General features: G+C 33.2%; 1 protein-coding gene across 1 annotated transcript; it reads right to left on the bottom strand.

The window, feature by feature from the left end:
* Window positions 1-7,633: 7,633 nt before the first annotated feature.
* On the bottom strand, window positions 7,634-8,590 carry LOC116121072 (transcription factor bHLH168-like). The gene is made up of 3 exons (XM_031407017.1): window positions 8,325-8,590; window positions 7,896-8,231; window positions 7,634-7,803 (listed from the first exon to the last, which is right to left on the bottom strand). Exons 1-3 carry the CDS (start codon window positions 8,442-8,444, stop codon window positions 7,735-7,737), a joined length of 525 nt encoding a protein of 174 aa, XP_031262877.1. The 5' UTR covers window positions 8,445-8,590; the 3' UTR covers window positions 7,634-7,734.
* Between the last annotated feature and the right edge of the window lie 6,962 nt (window positions 8,591-15,552).

Here is a 15,552-nt window from a genome sequence, read left to right on the forward strand (position 1 = left end):
AGAAAAGTTTAACCTGCGAGTGAGGTAAGCAACAATATCAAATACGATCAAGAGGTCATCAGAGTATCTATCAGCCAATATTGAAAAAGGTGATGCCAAATTGATTAGGAAAATTGATTAGGAAAATTTGACATGCGAGACCAAATTGAATTTGGTTTTCCCAAACCAGGTTGCATCTTGGTCCTTATCCTTTGTCCAATATCATTCATTGCCTCACTTTGACGCCAAAAATACAGAAAGTTCAACAATTCGGCAGACATTCTTTTTGTCAAACAGAATTTTTAATAACATGAAAATTATCTTTAATTTAAGAAAGAGAATTATTTTACAGACAATTCTTAGCATTTTCTATTATAATTTAGTTTCTTGACTATATATTATTTTTGTATCATATATCTGTGATTCTATCTCATTATTGAGATATGAAAATGTTTATAACAGAAAACAGAGAAAAAGAGAAAATTCTGGAAATTGTTATTTCATTTCTTACTTGCTGCAATAGCAGCTTTACAATTCATACACAAGAATAAGTGTTGATCCTTGTCAAACTTCATCTACACCATTCATAATGAATTAAACAAACACAAGACTACATGTTTTTTACCATTCGATCTCATTAGAAAAACCAACTTCTCTGCTACAAGTTGCTCTCCAGAAATCATGAAAAACACATGAGTAAGCTGGTGCTCTCTTGAAACACTTCCTTCTTGACTGCTCTAATACGACTTCGTATTAGGAACATAATAGGAAGACAAATACGATAATAGGGATTGTCATTCTTGTGAGCTTTGCTTGAGTTGAAGCTTGGACTTTTTTATTCAACATCGTCCCTCAAGCTAAACTCAAGCAAAAAAAAAAAATTGAAAAATCAGAATTCAAGATCAGAAATCAAATTCAGGATACTATCAACATCGTCCCTTAAGCTCAAGCTTAGCTTAGCTCATTCAGTTTATTTACTTCCTTCTACTTCAGATGACTTTGACTCTGAACTAGAATTTGAAGCTTGCCCTTGATTTACTAATCATCCCTTAAGCGCAAATTCCAGAGATAAAGAGGCAAAGAGATGAAGTTGGTTGCAAAGAGTTTGAAAACGAGAGTTGGAGAGAGGTTTAGTTAGAATATCCACAATCTGAAATGTGGAGGCAACATACTGCACAACCAGGCGCTTGGATTGAACCATTTCATGCACAAAATGCACATCAATTTCGATGTGTTTAGTACGAGCATGAAAAACTGGATTAGAGGCGAGAAACCTTGTACTAATGTTGTCACACCAGAGGACAGGAATGCCGATAATAGAGACATGGAGTTCCTAAAATAAATTTTGAAGCCATGCTATTTTAGTGGATGCTTGGGCTAAGGCACGATACTCAACCTCAGTTGAGGATAAAGCTACCACCTGTTGTTTCTTGGAACTCCATTGGATTAGGTTGGAGCCAAGGAAGATGTAATAACCACTAGTAGGTTTACAATCAGAGATGCTACTGACCCAGTCAGCGTCTGCATATCCTTCAAGATGTAATGTGGAGCCTTTACTGAAGGTTCCATGACTTAAAGTCCCTTGAATATAGTGAAGAACATGTTTACAAGCTTGCCAGTGATTAAGGGTAGGAGCTTTGAGGAATTGACTCAATTTGTTGACCACAAATGAGAGATCAGGTCTGGTCATGGTAAGATACTGTAATGCACTAATAAGAATTTTGTAGATAGTAGGTTGTTCAAAGCTAGGGCCATCATCAAAGCTCATTTTGGACCTAAGAACCATCGAAGTGGCGTACGGGTTGCAATTAGTCATGCTATACTTGAGTAGAATTTCTTGAGCATACTTGCTCTGATGAAGTTGTAGGCCTTGACTAGTGTGAACCATGGAAATGCCCAAAAAATAGTTAATGGAACCAAGAATTTTGAGACCAAAAGTATTATCCAAGTCAGTCACCACCTGTTGAATCAATAAGGGGTCATTCCTAGTTAACAAAATCTCATCCACGTAGACAAGAATATAAACAACTTTATTGCCTTGATGATTGTAGAAGAGACTAGAATCAGAGGTAGAAATCTTGAAATCTTGTTGGAACAGAGTAGTATTAAGTTTGTTAAACCAGGCCCGTGGTTCCTATTTCAAACCGTACAATGCCTTGTGTAGTTTACAAACATGTTGAGGTTTGGAAGGATCAATGAACCCTTCAGGTTGAGGCATGTAGACTTACTCAGTAAGATCGCCATTAAGAAAAACGTTATTGACGTTAACCTATTGAACATCCCAACTGTGACTGACTGCAAGAGATAGGATGACACGAATTGTGGAAGCCTTGATTACCGAGGAAAAAGTTTTGAAATAATCAACACCCAGAGTTTGATGGAATCCCTTGGTGACAAGTCTTGCCTTGTAGCACTGGACACTGCCATCAACATTCAATTTCACCTTAAAGACCCACTTATTGCCAACTAAGGTCATATCATCTGTATATGGAACTAAGGACCAGGTTTGGTTATGCTGTAAAGCCTCATCTTTAGCAGCCATAGCTTGCACCTAGAGAGGATGATTTAAGGTTGATGTTGTGCAGGAAGGCTTTGTGTGTGAGTCAGGGGTGAGAGAACTAACAAGAGCTGCTGTTTTTCTCTTGGTAATCATAGGATGTATATTCTTGACAGACAGGTTAGTTGACTGTAATGTTGGAGAGGAATCTTGAGTATTGTAAGGTTGAAGGTCAACTTCCAATGTGAGAGAAGGTGGATCCAGCAACGAAGATGAAGACGTGACAGGGTGATTAGCAAGAGAACTAGTAGGTGGAAGTGCTACAGATGAGGTGCCCTGGTTCTAATGGATGGAAACAGATTCAGAGGGAAGAGATGTACCTTGCCTGTGATGGATTGAAGGAATCTGCCAAGGTTGAGATGAAGGCAGTATAGTAGGTGCATTTCAGTCCCCAAAACATTTTCAATAGAGAAGTTTTTAGCAAATGGAAAAATCAGCTCATTGCACTTAACACTTTGCACTGTATAGACTCTCTCGAGAGTGTTAAGACAAATATCCCTTGTGATTGGAACTATATCCTAGAAGCACACACTATTCAGAATGATAAGCAAACTTGTATTTCTAATATGGTCTAATAAAGGGGAAGCATTGGTAGCCAAAGGTTCGAAAAACCTTATAGTCTGGTGTTTCGTTGAAGAGGAGTTGAAAAGGGGGTTGATTGAGTAAAACTAGTGAAGGTAGCCTATTAATCAGGTACATGGCTGTGTGAAATGCAAACCATCAATACTATAGTGGCATGGATGCTTGTGCTAGTAAAGTTAGCCCCACTTCTATCACATGTCGATGCTTGCACTCAATTCGACCATTTTGTTGATGTGTATGAAGACATGGGTGTCTAAAACGGATGCCTTGTTGGGCAAAGAAAAGAGCTAGAGGTCTGAATTCTCCTCCCCAATTAGACTGAAAAACTTCAATTTTATTGTCAAATTGTTATGTTACCAGCTGTGTGAATTGTTGGACAATTGAATCTACCTCTGATTTGAGCTTGAGAGGGTAAATCCAGGAGTATCTAGTACGATCATCAACAAGGATCAAATAATACCTGAATCCGGTGGCTAAAGTGATGGGGTAGGTCCCCAAACATAAACACTAGTTCAGAAGGTTTATTTGCTTGAGAAGTGGAGGAAATGAAAGATTTTTTATTAAGTTTTCCATATTGACAGGCTTCACAAAATCGAATTTTATTGATAATAGTGTCTTTTACATTCATCTTAGGTACAAGAGACTTAAGAACAGATAAATGTGGGTGGCCTAATCTCCTATGCCATAGATATCCTTCACTATCAGATTATGGAGTTTGACTTTTATTTCCTATTACAACAGATACACTACTAGAAAGTTGATAACCAAAAGAATTATTTGAGCATGAGAAACCAGAATGCAGCCAATGAAAAGAATTCACAAAAGTGGTTGTAGCTTGCGACAGTTGTGACTGAGGATATTCTGAAGAGAGAGACATTCCTTGTTGACAAACACCATTTCCATTTGGGATGTCAAGTTGGTATAGACCATTGTTCATTGAGCCTCTAAGAAGAACAACCTGAGAAGTCTTGTCCTTAATAACACAACCATCATCAGAGAATTCAACTAGATGAATTGTTATCTCTTGTAATTTTAGAAATGCTAAGTAGATTCTTAGTCACTTGTGGGACACAAAGTATGTTTTTAAGCTGAATTGAGTAGTTTACACAAGATGAAGGTAAAATAGCCAAACCTGTATGGGAGATGTCAAGACACTGCTCATTTCCAACTTGTAGTGATTCAGATCCAATATATTGACTCTTGAGTGAGAGATTCTGGAGATCATGTGTTATGTGATGAGTGGAACCTGAGTCAATGAACCAATTTGGATATGAAACTATTAGAGGTGTTGTTATCTGGTTAGGTTGTGTTGTTCCAGAGTGCTTTTTCAACAAATTTTCCCCTGAATTTCCATAATGTTGTTGTGACAGATTGGGATGAGAAGATGAGGAATTCACAAGTACATTGTTCTGAAAAGGTTGTTGATGATGTATTATTAGAGAAGAGGTCTGGAAGGACTGAGTTGGACAGTAGCTAGAGTAGTCGAGCTGAGTGTTTGCAAAGAAGACTTGTGCATGAACCATGGATTGTGTATTTTGCTGTGAATTGTTATAATCCAGTCCAAACTAAGGTCTGTGATTTTGATTACCTTGGAAAGAAGTGTCAAAGCGATGATAGCATTGAAGAGCCATGTGTCTACTCTTTCCACATAACTAACAGTAAAGTCTTGGTTTGTAGAAGTTTTTACGTCTACCTCTAACTCTCCCAAAGTTTGGATTGTAAGGCTGGAAGTTTTGAATAAACTAGTAGGGATTTTTAGGTTCATTTTGGTTTGGAGAATAAGAATGTGAAGGTTATTTGTCTGTTGATATGAGGTATTCATTATTGACATGACCGGTTGTGAGTTGGAAGGTTGTTTATCTGCTATGAAAGCAGCAACCTCATGAAAACCTATGTGGGTAGATTGTTGTTTTTCCAGCCTCATTTCGTGCTTGTGCAAAAAATAATTGTGCTTCCTGCAACGACACTTCACTACTCTTGGAAGTTAATGTAGCTACCATTGCATCATATTCAGATCCAAGTCTATCAAGAATGTATAGTAGCAATTCTTCATCAGTCATAACCACACCAGTGGTGGTTAAAGAGTCAGTAATCTCAGTCATTTTCAACACATAATCGTTTATATTGGAGTTGTCTTTCCTAGTGGTCTGTAATTGATTTCTTAGGAGTAGAATCCTAGCCTTAGAATCTGTTAGGAAGTGCATTTCTAATGTATGTCATATATCATAGGCTGTTTCACAATTAGCAACATGTCTGAACAATGTTTCTGAAATGGAGGATATTAACTAACTAAACAACAATTGATCAAACTTTTTCCACATTACATGTTCTGGATTGACTATGCGTTTTGGTTCATCAATTTCACAGACAATAAAAGTACGAGGACAAGGTTTTTCACCTGTAACAAAACCTTCCAATTCGTACGCCTTTAACACCAGAAAGACTTGAGACTTCCAGTAAGCGTAATTCTTCTCTCCTAATTTCACTGTGATAGTAGGAAGTGTGTTTTTCAGTGTTGAAAATGAAGCCGAATTTGTCATTTTCCCTTCTGTGTTAAAAGCTGAGGTAATGTAGCTACATCTTTTTTATCATTCGATCTCATTAGAAAAACCAGCTTCTCTGCTGCAAGTTGCGCTGCAAGTTGCTCTCCAGAATCATGAAGAACACGTGAGTAAGCTGGTGCTTTCTTGAAACATTTCCTTCTTGACTGCTCTAATATGACTTCGTATTAGGAACATAGTAGGAAGACAAATACGACAATAGGGATTGTCGTTCTTGTGAGCTTTGCTTGAGTTGAAGCTTAGACTTTTTTATTCAACAAGGTACGACACAAAAAAAATAAACTTTTTTAGTTTTAGCCACTCATCTGTAGACGTGGTGGTGCCTCTTGAATTAAAGATTCAAGTTTAATTTTCATTCAAAGTTGTTTAGCGTTGTATCTGTTAACTATACCCTTTTTGTGAATTATAACCATTATTTTATTAGTTAAACATACAAAGTTTATATAAAACTATTATATACAAAATGTTATAGTTATTGTCATGTTATTTATTTTTATGTCGATTTTCTAAATTTATATTCATTATTTTATGTTTTATTACTTTATATTATTGATCATTACTATATGACTTATTTTTTTGTATAAAATAACTCTAATCCAACCAAATAGTACAAAGAAATATCAGTTAATAAAAGTAAATACTATATCTTTCTTTTTCTCTTTTATTTATTTTTCAATGCATTTTTAAATTTTAAATTGAAAGAAAGATTTAAAAAAAAAAACAATCTTATATAACTATATCTTAGCATTGACTACTAATTATCCCTTTTTTTTTTTTTTTTTTTTTTTTTTTTTGATGAATTTGAAATTTGTTCATTTTTCTATCATTTCATGAATATTGTACCTTATTGATAATCTCCCTAAATTTATTTATACATTTGATAGGGTTGGTGATCAAGTTAATGACTTACCTTTTTTTATATATAGAGTCCAAGAACTATAAAGTCAAGAAGGCCATCCAAATGTTTCTAATGTTTATATTACATGAGATGGTATAATTGTTGGGATACTTGAATCTCATATGGTTTGGGAACAGGAGTTGTAAGGGAACTATCCTCTCTAAATAGACTAGTAGATTAGGTTTTTAAAATATCTCAAAAAGTATAAAATAGGTACCAAAAGAATAGTAATTGTGAACTATTATTAAGGGTGTAATTGAGATTTTTAGGATAGTGTAAGGAGTTTGTACGTTTTCTCTTCTAAAAATTGTTCAATTGTAAGCTTTTGTTTAATGGATTATTTGAGTGGATAGTAGATATAGGCTAAATTGATTGGACTGAACCACTTTGAAATTCTAGTGTTTGATTTTCTTTCTTTTTAGTTGCTTGCATTAATTTTATGTTTGAGCTGTGAGAATCTTTTTCAATAATATTAGTCAAGAATTATTTGTCGACAAAAAAGAAATCTTGATTCATACAGTAAAAAGTTATTTTGAAGAATGCCGAGAAGATAAAAGATATATGGTGTCATCTTCTCTCTAGCAAGAGAAATTGCTAGGCGGAGCCAGGATTTGAAGTGGGGTAGAGGCTGAGCCGCATGCAGGCCCCCCCAAGCCAGCATGTGGCGTCCCATAAAATAATTGTAAAAGTATAATTACCCCATTATAAAACATGATTTTCTCTTGTATGGCCACCCAAAATAAGAGTTTTCATATGATGATCATTCTTTATATAGGATTATCATTGGCGAAAAAGTTTGTGATTATCTGCCCTTTTTTTTAACTCTTATTATCCTATATTTCAAAAGATAAAAAGTATTTCCTATTTTAAAAGTTTTCATATGACGAGCATTATTTATATAGATTGTTCTTGCATGACAATTAAACCCATTTATTTTGTCTCTCCATATACTTGCTTTCTCAATATTATCAATTAAACAATATTAATAAAATGAACTTTAATTGCAACTAGAATTGAACTTTATAATCTTAGTTTGTATAAGATATGACAAATACATGACGAATGATGCTAGGTACTATTTTATTTGTTGATATATAAATCTAATTAATTTCTTCATGACTATGATCTAGCCGAAGTAAAACCATGTTCTGAAATATTCAGAGAACCAGTTCCCTCAGTTTCTCATCAATCCTTGAAGTTTCAAAACCAACTCTGGTACTTATGGCCTGCAATCAATAATATTGAAAAGTTTTTAGCATAACCAACTAGTTTTATATAAAGCAAATAGTTGATAAATGCAACAAACACAATTCAATACCTTGGACCTAATTATGAAGATGAATTTATCATCGGCACGAATCTGTGAAGCATGAATAACTTCGGCTGCTTCTTCCTGAAGCACACTTATTATTTCATATAACATGAAGTTTTTATCCAACCCACTAATCAAATTCACTTCCAAAGTCGAATCATCAAAATGTTTGATGTTCATTATCGTACGTAACTCTGGGATTACAGTCATGTTATAAGTACTAGTATTACATGTTGTTTCCTCTCCTTTCAACTGCGCTTTCCTTCTTTTAAGACGTTCTTTATTCTCTTGCAACTGCTTTATATAATTTGTGGCTTTATTCAATATTTCAAGTACTGATAACTACAAAAATATACAAACAGCATTATTTCACGCTAGATAGAAGAATATGAATGTAGAATAAGAATAATATTTTGTTAAAGAGAATTAATTAACCTTGGAGGTTTGAGGAGGAATGACACAAGCAAGCCGGCGAAGGTGATCTTTCATGTGCATTCTTCGATTTCTCTCCTTCATATTTCGCTCAATTCTTGATGAGTTGCTGCGGCGCCCCATAATTTTCTTAAGATTCACACAAATAAAAAACAAGAATAGCAACTTGAAAGGAAATGAAGCTCTAGTGATCTGAAGAATATCAAAGCATGTAGTTTGTAAGGATATTTATAGTGTAGGAGAGTGGAGGCTGGAGACAGAATATTGGAAAATCAATGGCAATATTGGAAAGACGTGGATCAAGCAAACCTAAAAGAAGCAGCTCTGGCCCATGATCTTCTTGAGGATAAGAATCAATTAAAACAAATAAAACAATGACAAGTGTAAATTTGGCCCCTGAAGATATATAATTTATTAAATAAATAAAAATAAAATAGATATATTATTATTGTATATTTATAAACGTCAATCTCAACTGGCCCATTTTGTCAACTTCTTTGTCACCAAACCATTTGAAATTGAAGAAGAAATTTTGTTTTTTTCTTTCTTTTCATGGTTCAAAAGTTTTATTTTAATTTTGTTTTTCCACCTCGACACCTTTTTTTTTTTTAATTCAGGGTTTATTTTCGTTTTGCTTGTTTGTTCGGATTCTATATTTTTGATAATTTGTACATTATGAAGATGAAGAAGCAGTGATATGAATTTACAATATATTTTCAGATGAAAAATACTATGCTTACTCACGAGTTATACTAACCGCCTTACTATCTTTGTTAAAATTGTACATGATATCCGTACTATGCGTTATATTTACAAAGGATAGTAAGATTGTTAGTAAGATGGTGAGTAAGCATAGTATTACTCATTTAATTTTTAGTTGCACTTAAATAGTGCACACTAAAAACCTAATCTAATATGGAATAGCAATCTACTTATTCCATACTAAGATTAGCAATATTCCAATACCAAACAAAGCATTTCAATTCAAATTTAAAAATTAAATTTGAATTCCATGTTATCAAAATTAATATTAATAAATATTAATATAAAATAATATGTATTATATTTAAATATTTAAATATAAAATATATATACATTGATATATATTTAAATATAAAATCTCACTAATTTAATTTCTATATGAAATTAAATAGAGGCAGCAACCTCAGCAAATTTAATTGCACTATGAGATTATGTAAATGCCCTTATTAGAAGATTCAACATTTACAAAATGGATTGGCTCTAAGCATCTACTCTAGCAATCTCCCACTTGCACTATAGGCAATCACTCAAATATTTAATATCGAATGACCTTAAGTGATTTTCATGCTTCTGCTACGACAAAGGCTTAGTTAGTGGATCTGCAAGATTGTCATCAGTATGTACTTTGCAAATCTACACATTTTTCCTCTCAACCATTTCTTTGATGAGATGAAATCGCCTAAGTATGGGTCTGGACTTCTGGTGAGACCATGGTTCCTTTACTTGAGCTATTGCTCCATTATTGTTGCAATATACATCTATTGGATCAACAATCGTGGAAACCATACCAAGTTCGGTGACGAACTTCTTAATCTAGACCCCTCATTGGCCACATAGGATAATGCGATATACTCAGCCTCCATTGTAAAGTTTGCTACAGTGCTTTGCTTGGAGCTCTTCTAGCTCATTGTAGCTCTATTGAGACAAAATACAAACCCAGACTGCGAGCGATAATCATCTTTATCCGTTTGGAAACTAGCATCACTATATCATCTTACAATGAGCTCATCTTCTCCTCCATAAACCAAAAATATATCCTTAGTCCTTTTTAGGTACTTAAGGATGTTCTTGACAGCTATTCAGTATCGCTCACCTGGATCCGATTGATATCTACTACAAGTGCTTAATGCATATGAGACATCAACCCAAGTACATAACATGGCATACATGATGGATTAGATTGCTAACGCATATGATATCCTCTTCATTCTATCTCTCTCATCATGTGTTTTAGGACACATATCCTTAGAGAGATAGACACCATGTGACATAAGAAGAAATCCCTTCTTGGATTCTTCCATACTAAATCTCTTAAGTACCTTGTCTATATATGTACTCTGACTTAGGCCAAGCAACCTACGCGATCTATCATGATAGATCTTTATTCCGAGGATGTAGGATGTTTCTTCTGAGTCTTTCATGGAGATTCACTTGGATAACCAAGTTTTTACCGACTGCAAGTTTAGTATATCATTCCCGATTAGAAGTATGTCATCGACATACAACACCAAGAATACCACTACGCTCCCATTTACTTTCTTGTAAACACAGGGCTCACCTTCGTTCTTGATGAAACCAAATTCTTTTACGACTTCGTCAAAATGAATGTTCCAACTCCTTGAAGCTTGCTTGAGTCCATAAATGGACCTTTGCAACTTGCATATCTTATCAGCTTGTCCATCAAGAACGAAACCATTGGATTGTGTCATATACACATCTTCTTCAAGATTTCCATTCAGGAAGCTGTTTTGACATCCATCTACCAAATCTCATAGTCGTGATACACAGCAATTGTAAGCATAATCCGAATAGACTTAATCAAGGCAACAGGTAAAAAGGTTTCTTATAGTCAATGCCATGAATTTGTTTGAAAACTTTGGCAACCAGCCGTGCCTTATAAGTAGACACATTGCCATCCATGTCAATCTTCTTCTTGAAGACCAATTTACACCCTATGGTTTTACCCCTTTAGGTGGATCCACTAGAGACCACACTTGGTTCTGGTACATGGAGTCCATCTCGAATTTCATGGCTTCAAACCATTTAACAAAATCTGGATCCAATATAGCATCATCGTAGGTTCTAGGTTCATTGTCCTTGTAAACCAATACGTTGCTATCTTAGTCACGAGAAGACCATATCTATTGGGTTCATGACGTACTCTTCTAGACCTACGTAGCTCCTATGTTACTTGAGGTGGTTCACTTTGATCCACAGATTGTGGAGTAACCTCCTCACGATGTTTAACAACTTCTTGTGGCACACCATCCCGTCTTTCATCTAATGTATCATGTGGTTCTAGAATTTCATCGAGTTATACTTTTCTCCCATTAGTACCTCTTAGAAGAAATTCCTTCTCTAAGAAGACACCAATACGAGCGACAAAAACTTTGCACTCTTCTAGGTCATAAAAATAATATTCTTTGGTCTCCTTAAGATAGCCTACAAATATACATTTATTAGACTTTTGGGCTCAACTTGTTCGAAGTCAATTTCTTGACATAAGCTTTGCAACCTCAAATCTTTAGATAAGACAAGTTGGCCTTTTGCCCATTCCATAGTTCATATAGAATCTTATCTACAAACTTTGATGGCACACAGTTAATTATGCGAGTCACAGTCTCTAAGGCATAACCCCAGAATGATGCGAGTAAATCACCAAAACTCATTATGGACCTAATCATATCAAGTAAAGCCCTATTTCTCCTTTCAAACACACCATTATGTTGGGGTGTATACGGAGGGGTGAGTTGTGAAACTATCCCACACTCCTTCTGATATTCAGAAAACCTGGAGCTCAAGTGTTCACCTCCTCGATCCAACCAAAGAGCTTTAATACTCTTGCCCAACATATTATGTACTTCACTCCTGAATTCTTTGAATTTATCAAAGGCTTCAGATTTATGTCTTATACACTATAAGAAATATATTACATTGTGACAAAATTAATTTTATCAAATGTTATTTTGTCATGAGTAATATAGTTATTATGAAAAAAATAAAGAAACATCACATTAAGCATGACAAAGAGAATATACAGTGACTAAAAAATATATTGTCATAATATTTTATCACAATAAAGAGACTCATAATAAATGTAGTGAAGAAAAACATTTTAATCATAATATTTCATCACAAAATTTTGGCACCTAGGTAAATTGTTTATTGTGGCAAACATATTTTTTCATAAAATATTTTAGTCACTATATTTAGTTATACATGCTGTAGCTACAAATTATTTTGTCACAAAAGAATTTATTTATTATTACAAAAAAAAAAAAAAATTGTCATAATATATGCTGAAATAGAGGTATTAATGACAAAATGTTTGAGTCAAAATTTATGCACCGAGATAAATTGTCTATCGTGGCAAATATATTTGTCATCAAAAACTTTAGTCACTATATTTAATAATACATGCTATAATTACAAACTAATTTGTCACAAAAGAATTATTTATCATTACCAACAAAAAAATAAAAAAAATATCATTTATAAATGTTATAATGGAGGTATTGTGACAAATTATTTGAGTCAAATTAAATGTGATATTTTGTGACAAAAATATGCTAAAAAAAATATAATATGGTCTCCGTTAATTTTTATTTTTAAAAACTCGAAAAGGCCCAAAAATTGTAAAAAATACAAAATCATTAATAATTTTATAAATGTAAATATTATGTACCATTTTCGGCTTTAATGATGAAAGAATACAAATGAAATTCAATCTAAATACAAATATTGACATTTTCGGCTTCAATGTTATAGATTTAATATTTGGATCACATGTTAAATATTAATGTATGTATTGCACGTTCACATCAAAGATGAAATTACAAAAACAAATTGATTCAACCATGGTTACAAGAAGGGAAAAAGAGAAAAATTGAATTGGGCGAAAAAGGGAATATCCTTATAAACTCTCCTTTGATTCTCCTAATTTTCTTCGGTGTTACAACGAAAAAAGGGAAAATTTGAATTGGGTGAAGTGAGCCGCCTTTGATCTCTTCTTTTCTTTGTAAAATTGAATTGGGAAAACCAAATCTTGAAAGAAGAAAAATAAAACTCAAGAAGGAGAAGAAGCAGGGAGAGGGGACAAATACACTCTAAAACGCAATTGTTTCCTTCACACTTTAAGCTGTGAGTTTGTATTTTTAGATAGATATATCAAACAAAATAAATATATATAATTAGTAAGGAAGAAAAAATAAATAAGCTAGTTTGCTTGAGTTTTTTGCGGGTAGAGTTGAAAGAAGAGTGCATGGGTTCGAATCCCATAGAACCCAATTTTTTTTAAAATGGGTTTTTCTTTGGTCTTTTTTTTTTTATTAAAAAAAAAATTATTTCATCAATGTTTAGCAGCTCCACCAATGATCTTTGCACCCAATTTACTCTTAATTTTGAAAAAGAAAAGAAAAAAAGAACCCATTTTAGCATATTAGGATATATCTTAATCCAATAAAAATATAATGATAATCCATGGTTTAGGTTTCTTATATAGACTTACAAGTTATCATAATTCCTAATCTTAAAAGGATTCTAATGGTATAGTATCCTAATTTCGTAATGAGTAATATTCCTAATCATACCTAGCAATACTTAATCTTAATACTGCTCCAACTTCTAATAATAACTCTAGACTAATTAAACTTGATTAAATTAATTAATATCAAAAAAAGACCCTACAACCAGTATTTGATTACTGAATAACATAATCTTTAGACCATACATGCAGTTGTCTTGTCCTCTTTGGAACACTTTTATTCTTTTGGGTTGTCACGTACTAAAGTATATACAGTATATGATCATATGAAATTAAAAGATTGAGGTAAATTATGCAATTCAAGCTACTATTGAGGTGGGTGTTTGATATGTGGTTTAGTTGATACTCTAATTAATTTAATGTGCCATTTATAATTTATTGCAGCAAGGACTCGATTGAGTGATTGATTTAAACTTCTAATTTTATGGGGTGAATGTGAATATATATGCATGAAAATGATGGATATGTATTAACTTGAAATTATAACAAAAAATCAATTATAATATTTATAGTTATGAAAAATAATAATATATATTAAAGATAGACATTTTTTTTTTTTTTTATAAGCATAAGTAATTGATTAATTAAACAGATATAAAAACATGAAATAAGATTAATTGAAAAGTTTGGGTTGTTAAATGTATAAAAATTATGAAGGGTAGAATAATATATTTTTTGTTGGATATGATGACTAATAATATATATTTTATATATTAAAGATAAACATTTTTATTTTTATTGAAAAATAATCTATTAAATAAAAGAAAAAAGTTAAGTTTTTAAAGAAAATAAAAAATATAAATTAATAAATAACCAATTTCTAATAATTAAGAAAAAAATCAAATTTCAAATAAATAGAAAAAATTGCCCAACCCCTTTTTATCTTTTTTCCCCACCCCACTGCCCCAAAAACTCCACACCCAATTTTCTTGGGGCATTTTATTAAAATGCCAAATCAAGTTCAAATTTAATTAAAAGGCCATTTAATTTGAAAGTGTTAAGTAAATAGCCTTATTATTGAGTAAGGTTAATTAAACATGATTAGTGGTTAATTAAGATTAATGAAGTATTGTGTAATCTTTTAAAAATTACAATATGTCCCCAAAGAGCCGAAATTCTTGCAAACAAACCCAAACAACTTCTTCTTCTTCCTCCCGCCATTAACGCATCCCTCCCCTGGTTGTTGTTTCTTCTAAGCTTCGTCTACATCTTCTTCTTCGTCTACATCTTCTTCTTCCCGCCATTAACACTATCTTCTTCCTCCGCCATTAACATCTTCTTCGCCATAGATCCTCCTCCTCCTCCTCCTCCTAACACTTCATCCAGGTATGTGTATCTCCCCTTTCCATTTTATATTTTGATATACAAAGATTTAATGATGGATTGGGTTTGGGTTATGATTTTGATTTAGTTGATTAGGTTGTTGGGTTGTGTTTGATGTAATGCAAGTTGAAATGAGTGAAATTTGTTGAATATTTCTTACATTGTGGGTAGCTAGGGGTGGTAGTACCGATTGTAGGTGGAGATGACTAAAAATGTGTTCTAGATATGATGGATCACTTAAGCGATCTAGTACATCGCTCTTAAACGATCTGTTATAAGTCTGGTATATGGCAGTAGATCGCTTAAGCAATTAGGTAAATGGTAGAAGATCGCTTAAGCAATCTGCTATAAGTCTGGTGTTAATAATCCGAGGATTATACTGTTTTATTTAGGCTTTTAGGCCTAATTTTAGATACTTCTTAGTTCATTTATGCCTGAATTGCTACTTAATTCTTTACATTTTGTGTTTCAGGCCAAAATAGACATTTTGAGCAAATAATGAGCGAATTGGAGTTTCTGGACTCAGAAGTAAGCGGATCTCAGAAGTTGGGAAAGATCTAAAACTGAGTAAAGCACTATGAAGCTTGTTCCAATGGGAGAGCA

The sequence above is a fragment of the Pistacia vera genome, unplaced genomic scaffold (genome assembly GCF_008641045.1).
Source record: "Pistacia vera cultivar Batoury unplaced genomic scaffold, PisVer_v2 Contig96, whole genome shotgun sequence".
Lineage (NCBI taxonomy): Eukaryota > Viridiplantae > Streptophyta > Magnoliopsida > Sapindales > Anacardiaceae > Pistacia > Pistacia vera.

Bases quoted from the DNA above. Each gene is read 5' to 3' on its own strand.
- LOC116121072 (XM_031407017.1), bottom strand. From the start codon at position 8,444: ATGGGGCGCCGCAGCAACTCATCAAGAATTGAGCGAAATATGAAGGAG. The intron at 8,232-8,324 runs GTTAATTAATTC...ATATTTTTGTAG, and splicing joins TTCCTCCTCAAACCTCCAAG to TTATCAGTACTTGAAATATT. The intron at 7,804-7,895 runs GTATTGAATTGT...TATTGATTGCAG, and splicing joins TCTTCATAATTAGGTCCAAG to GCCATAAGTACCAGAGTTGG.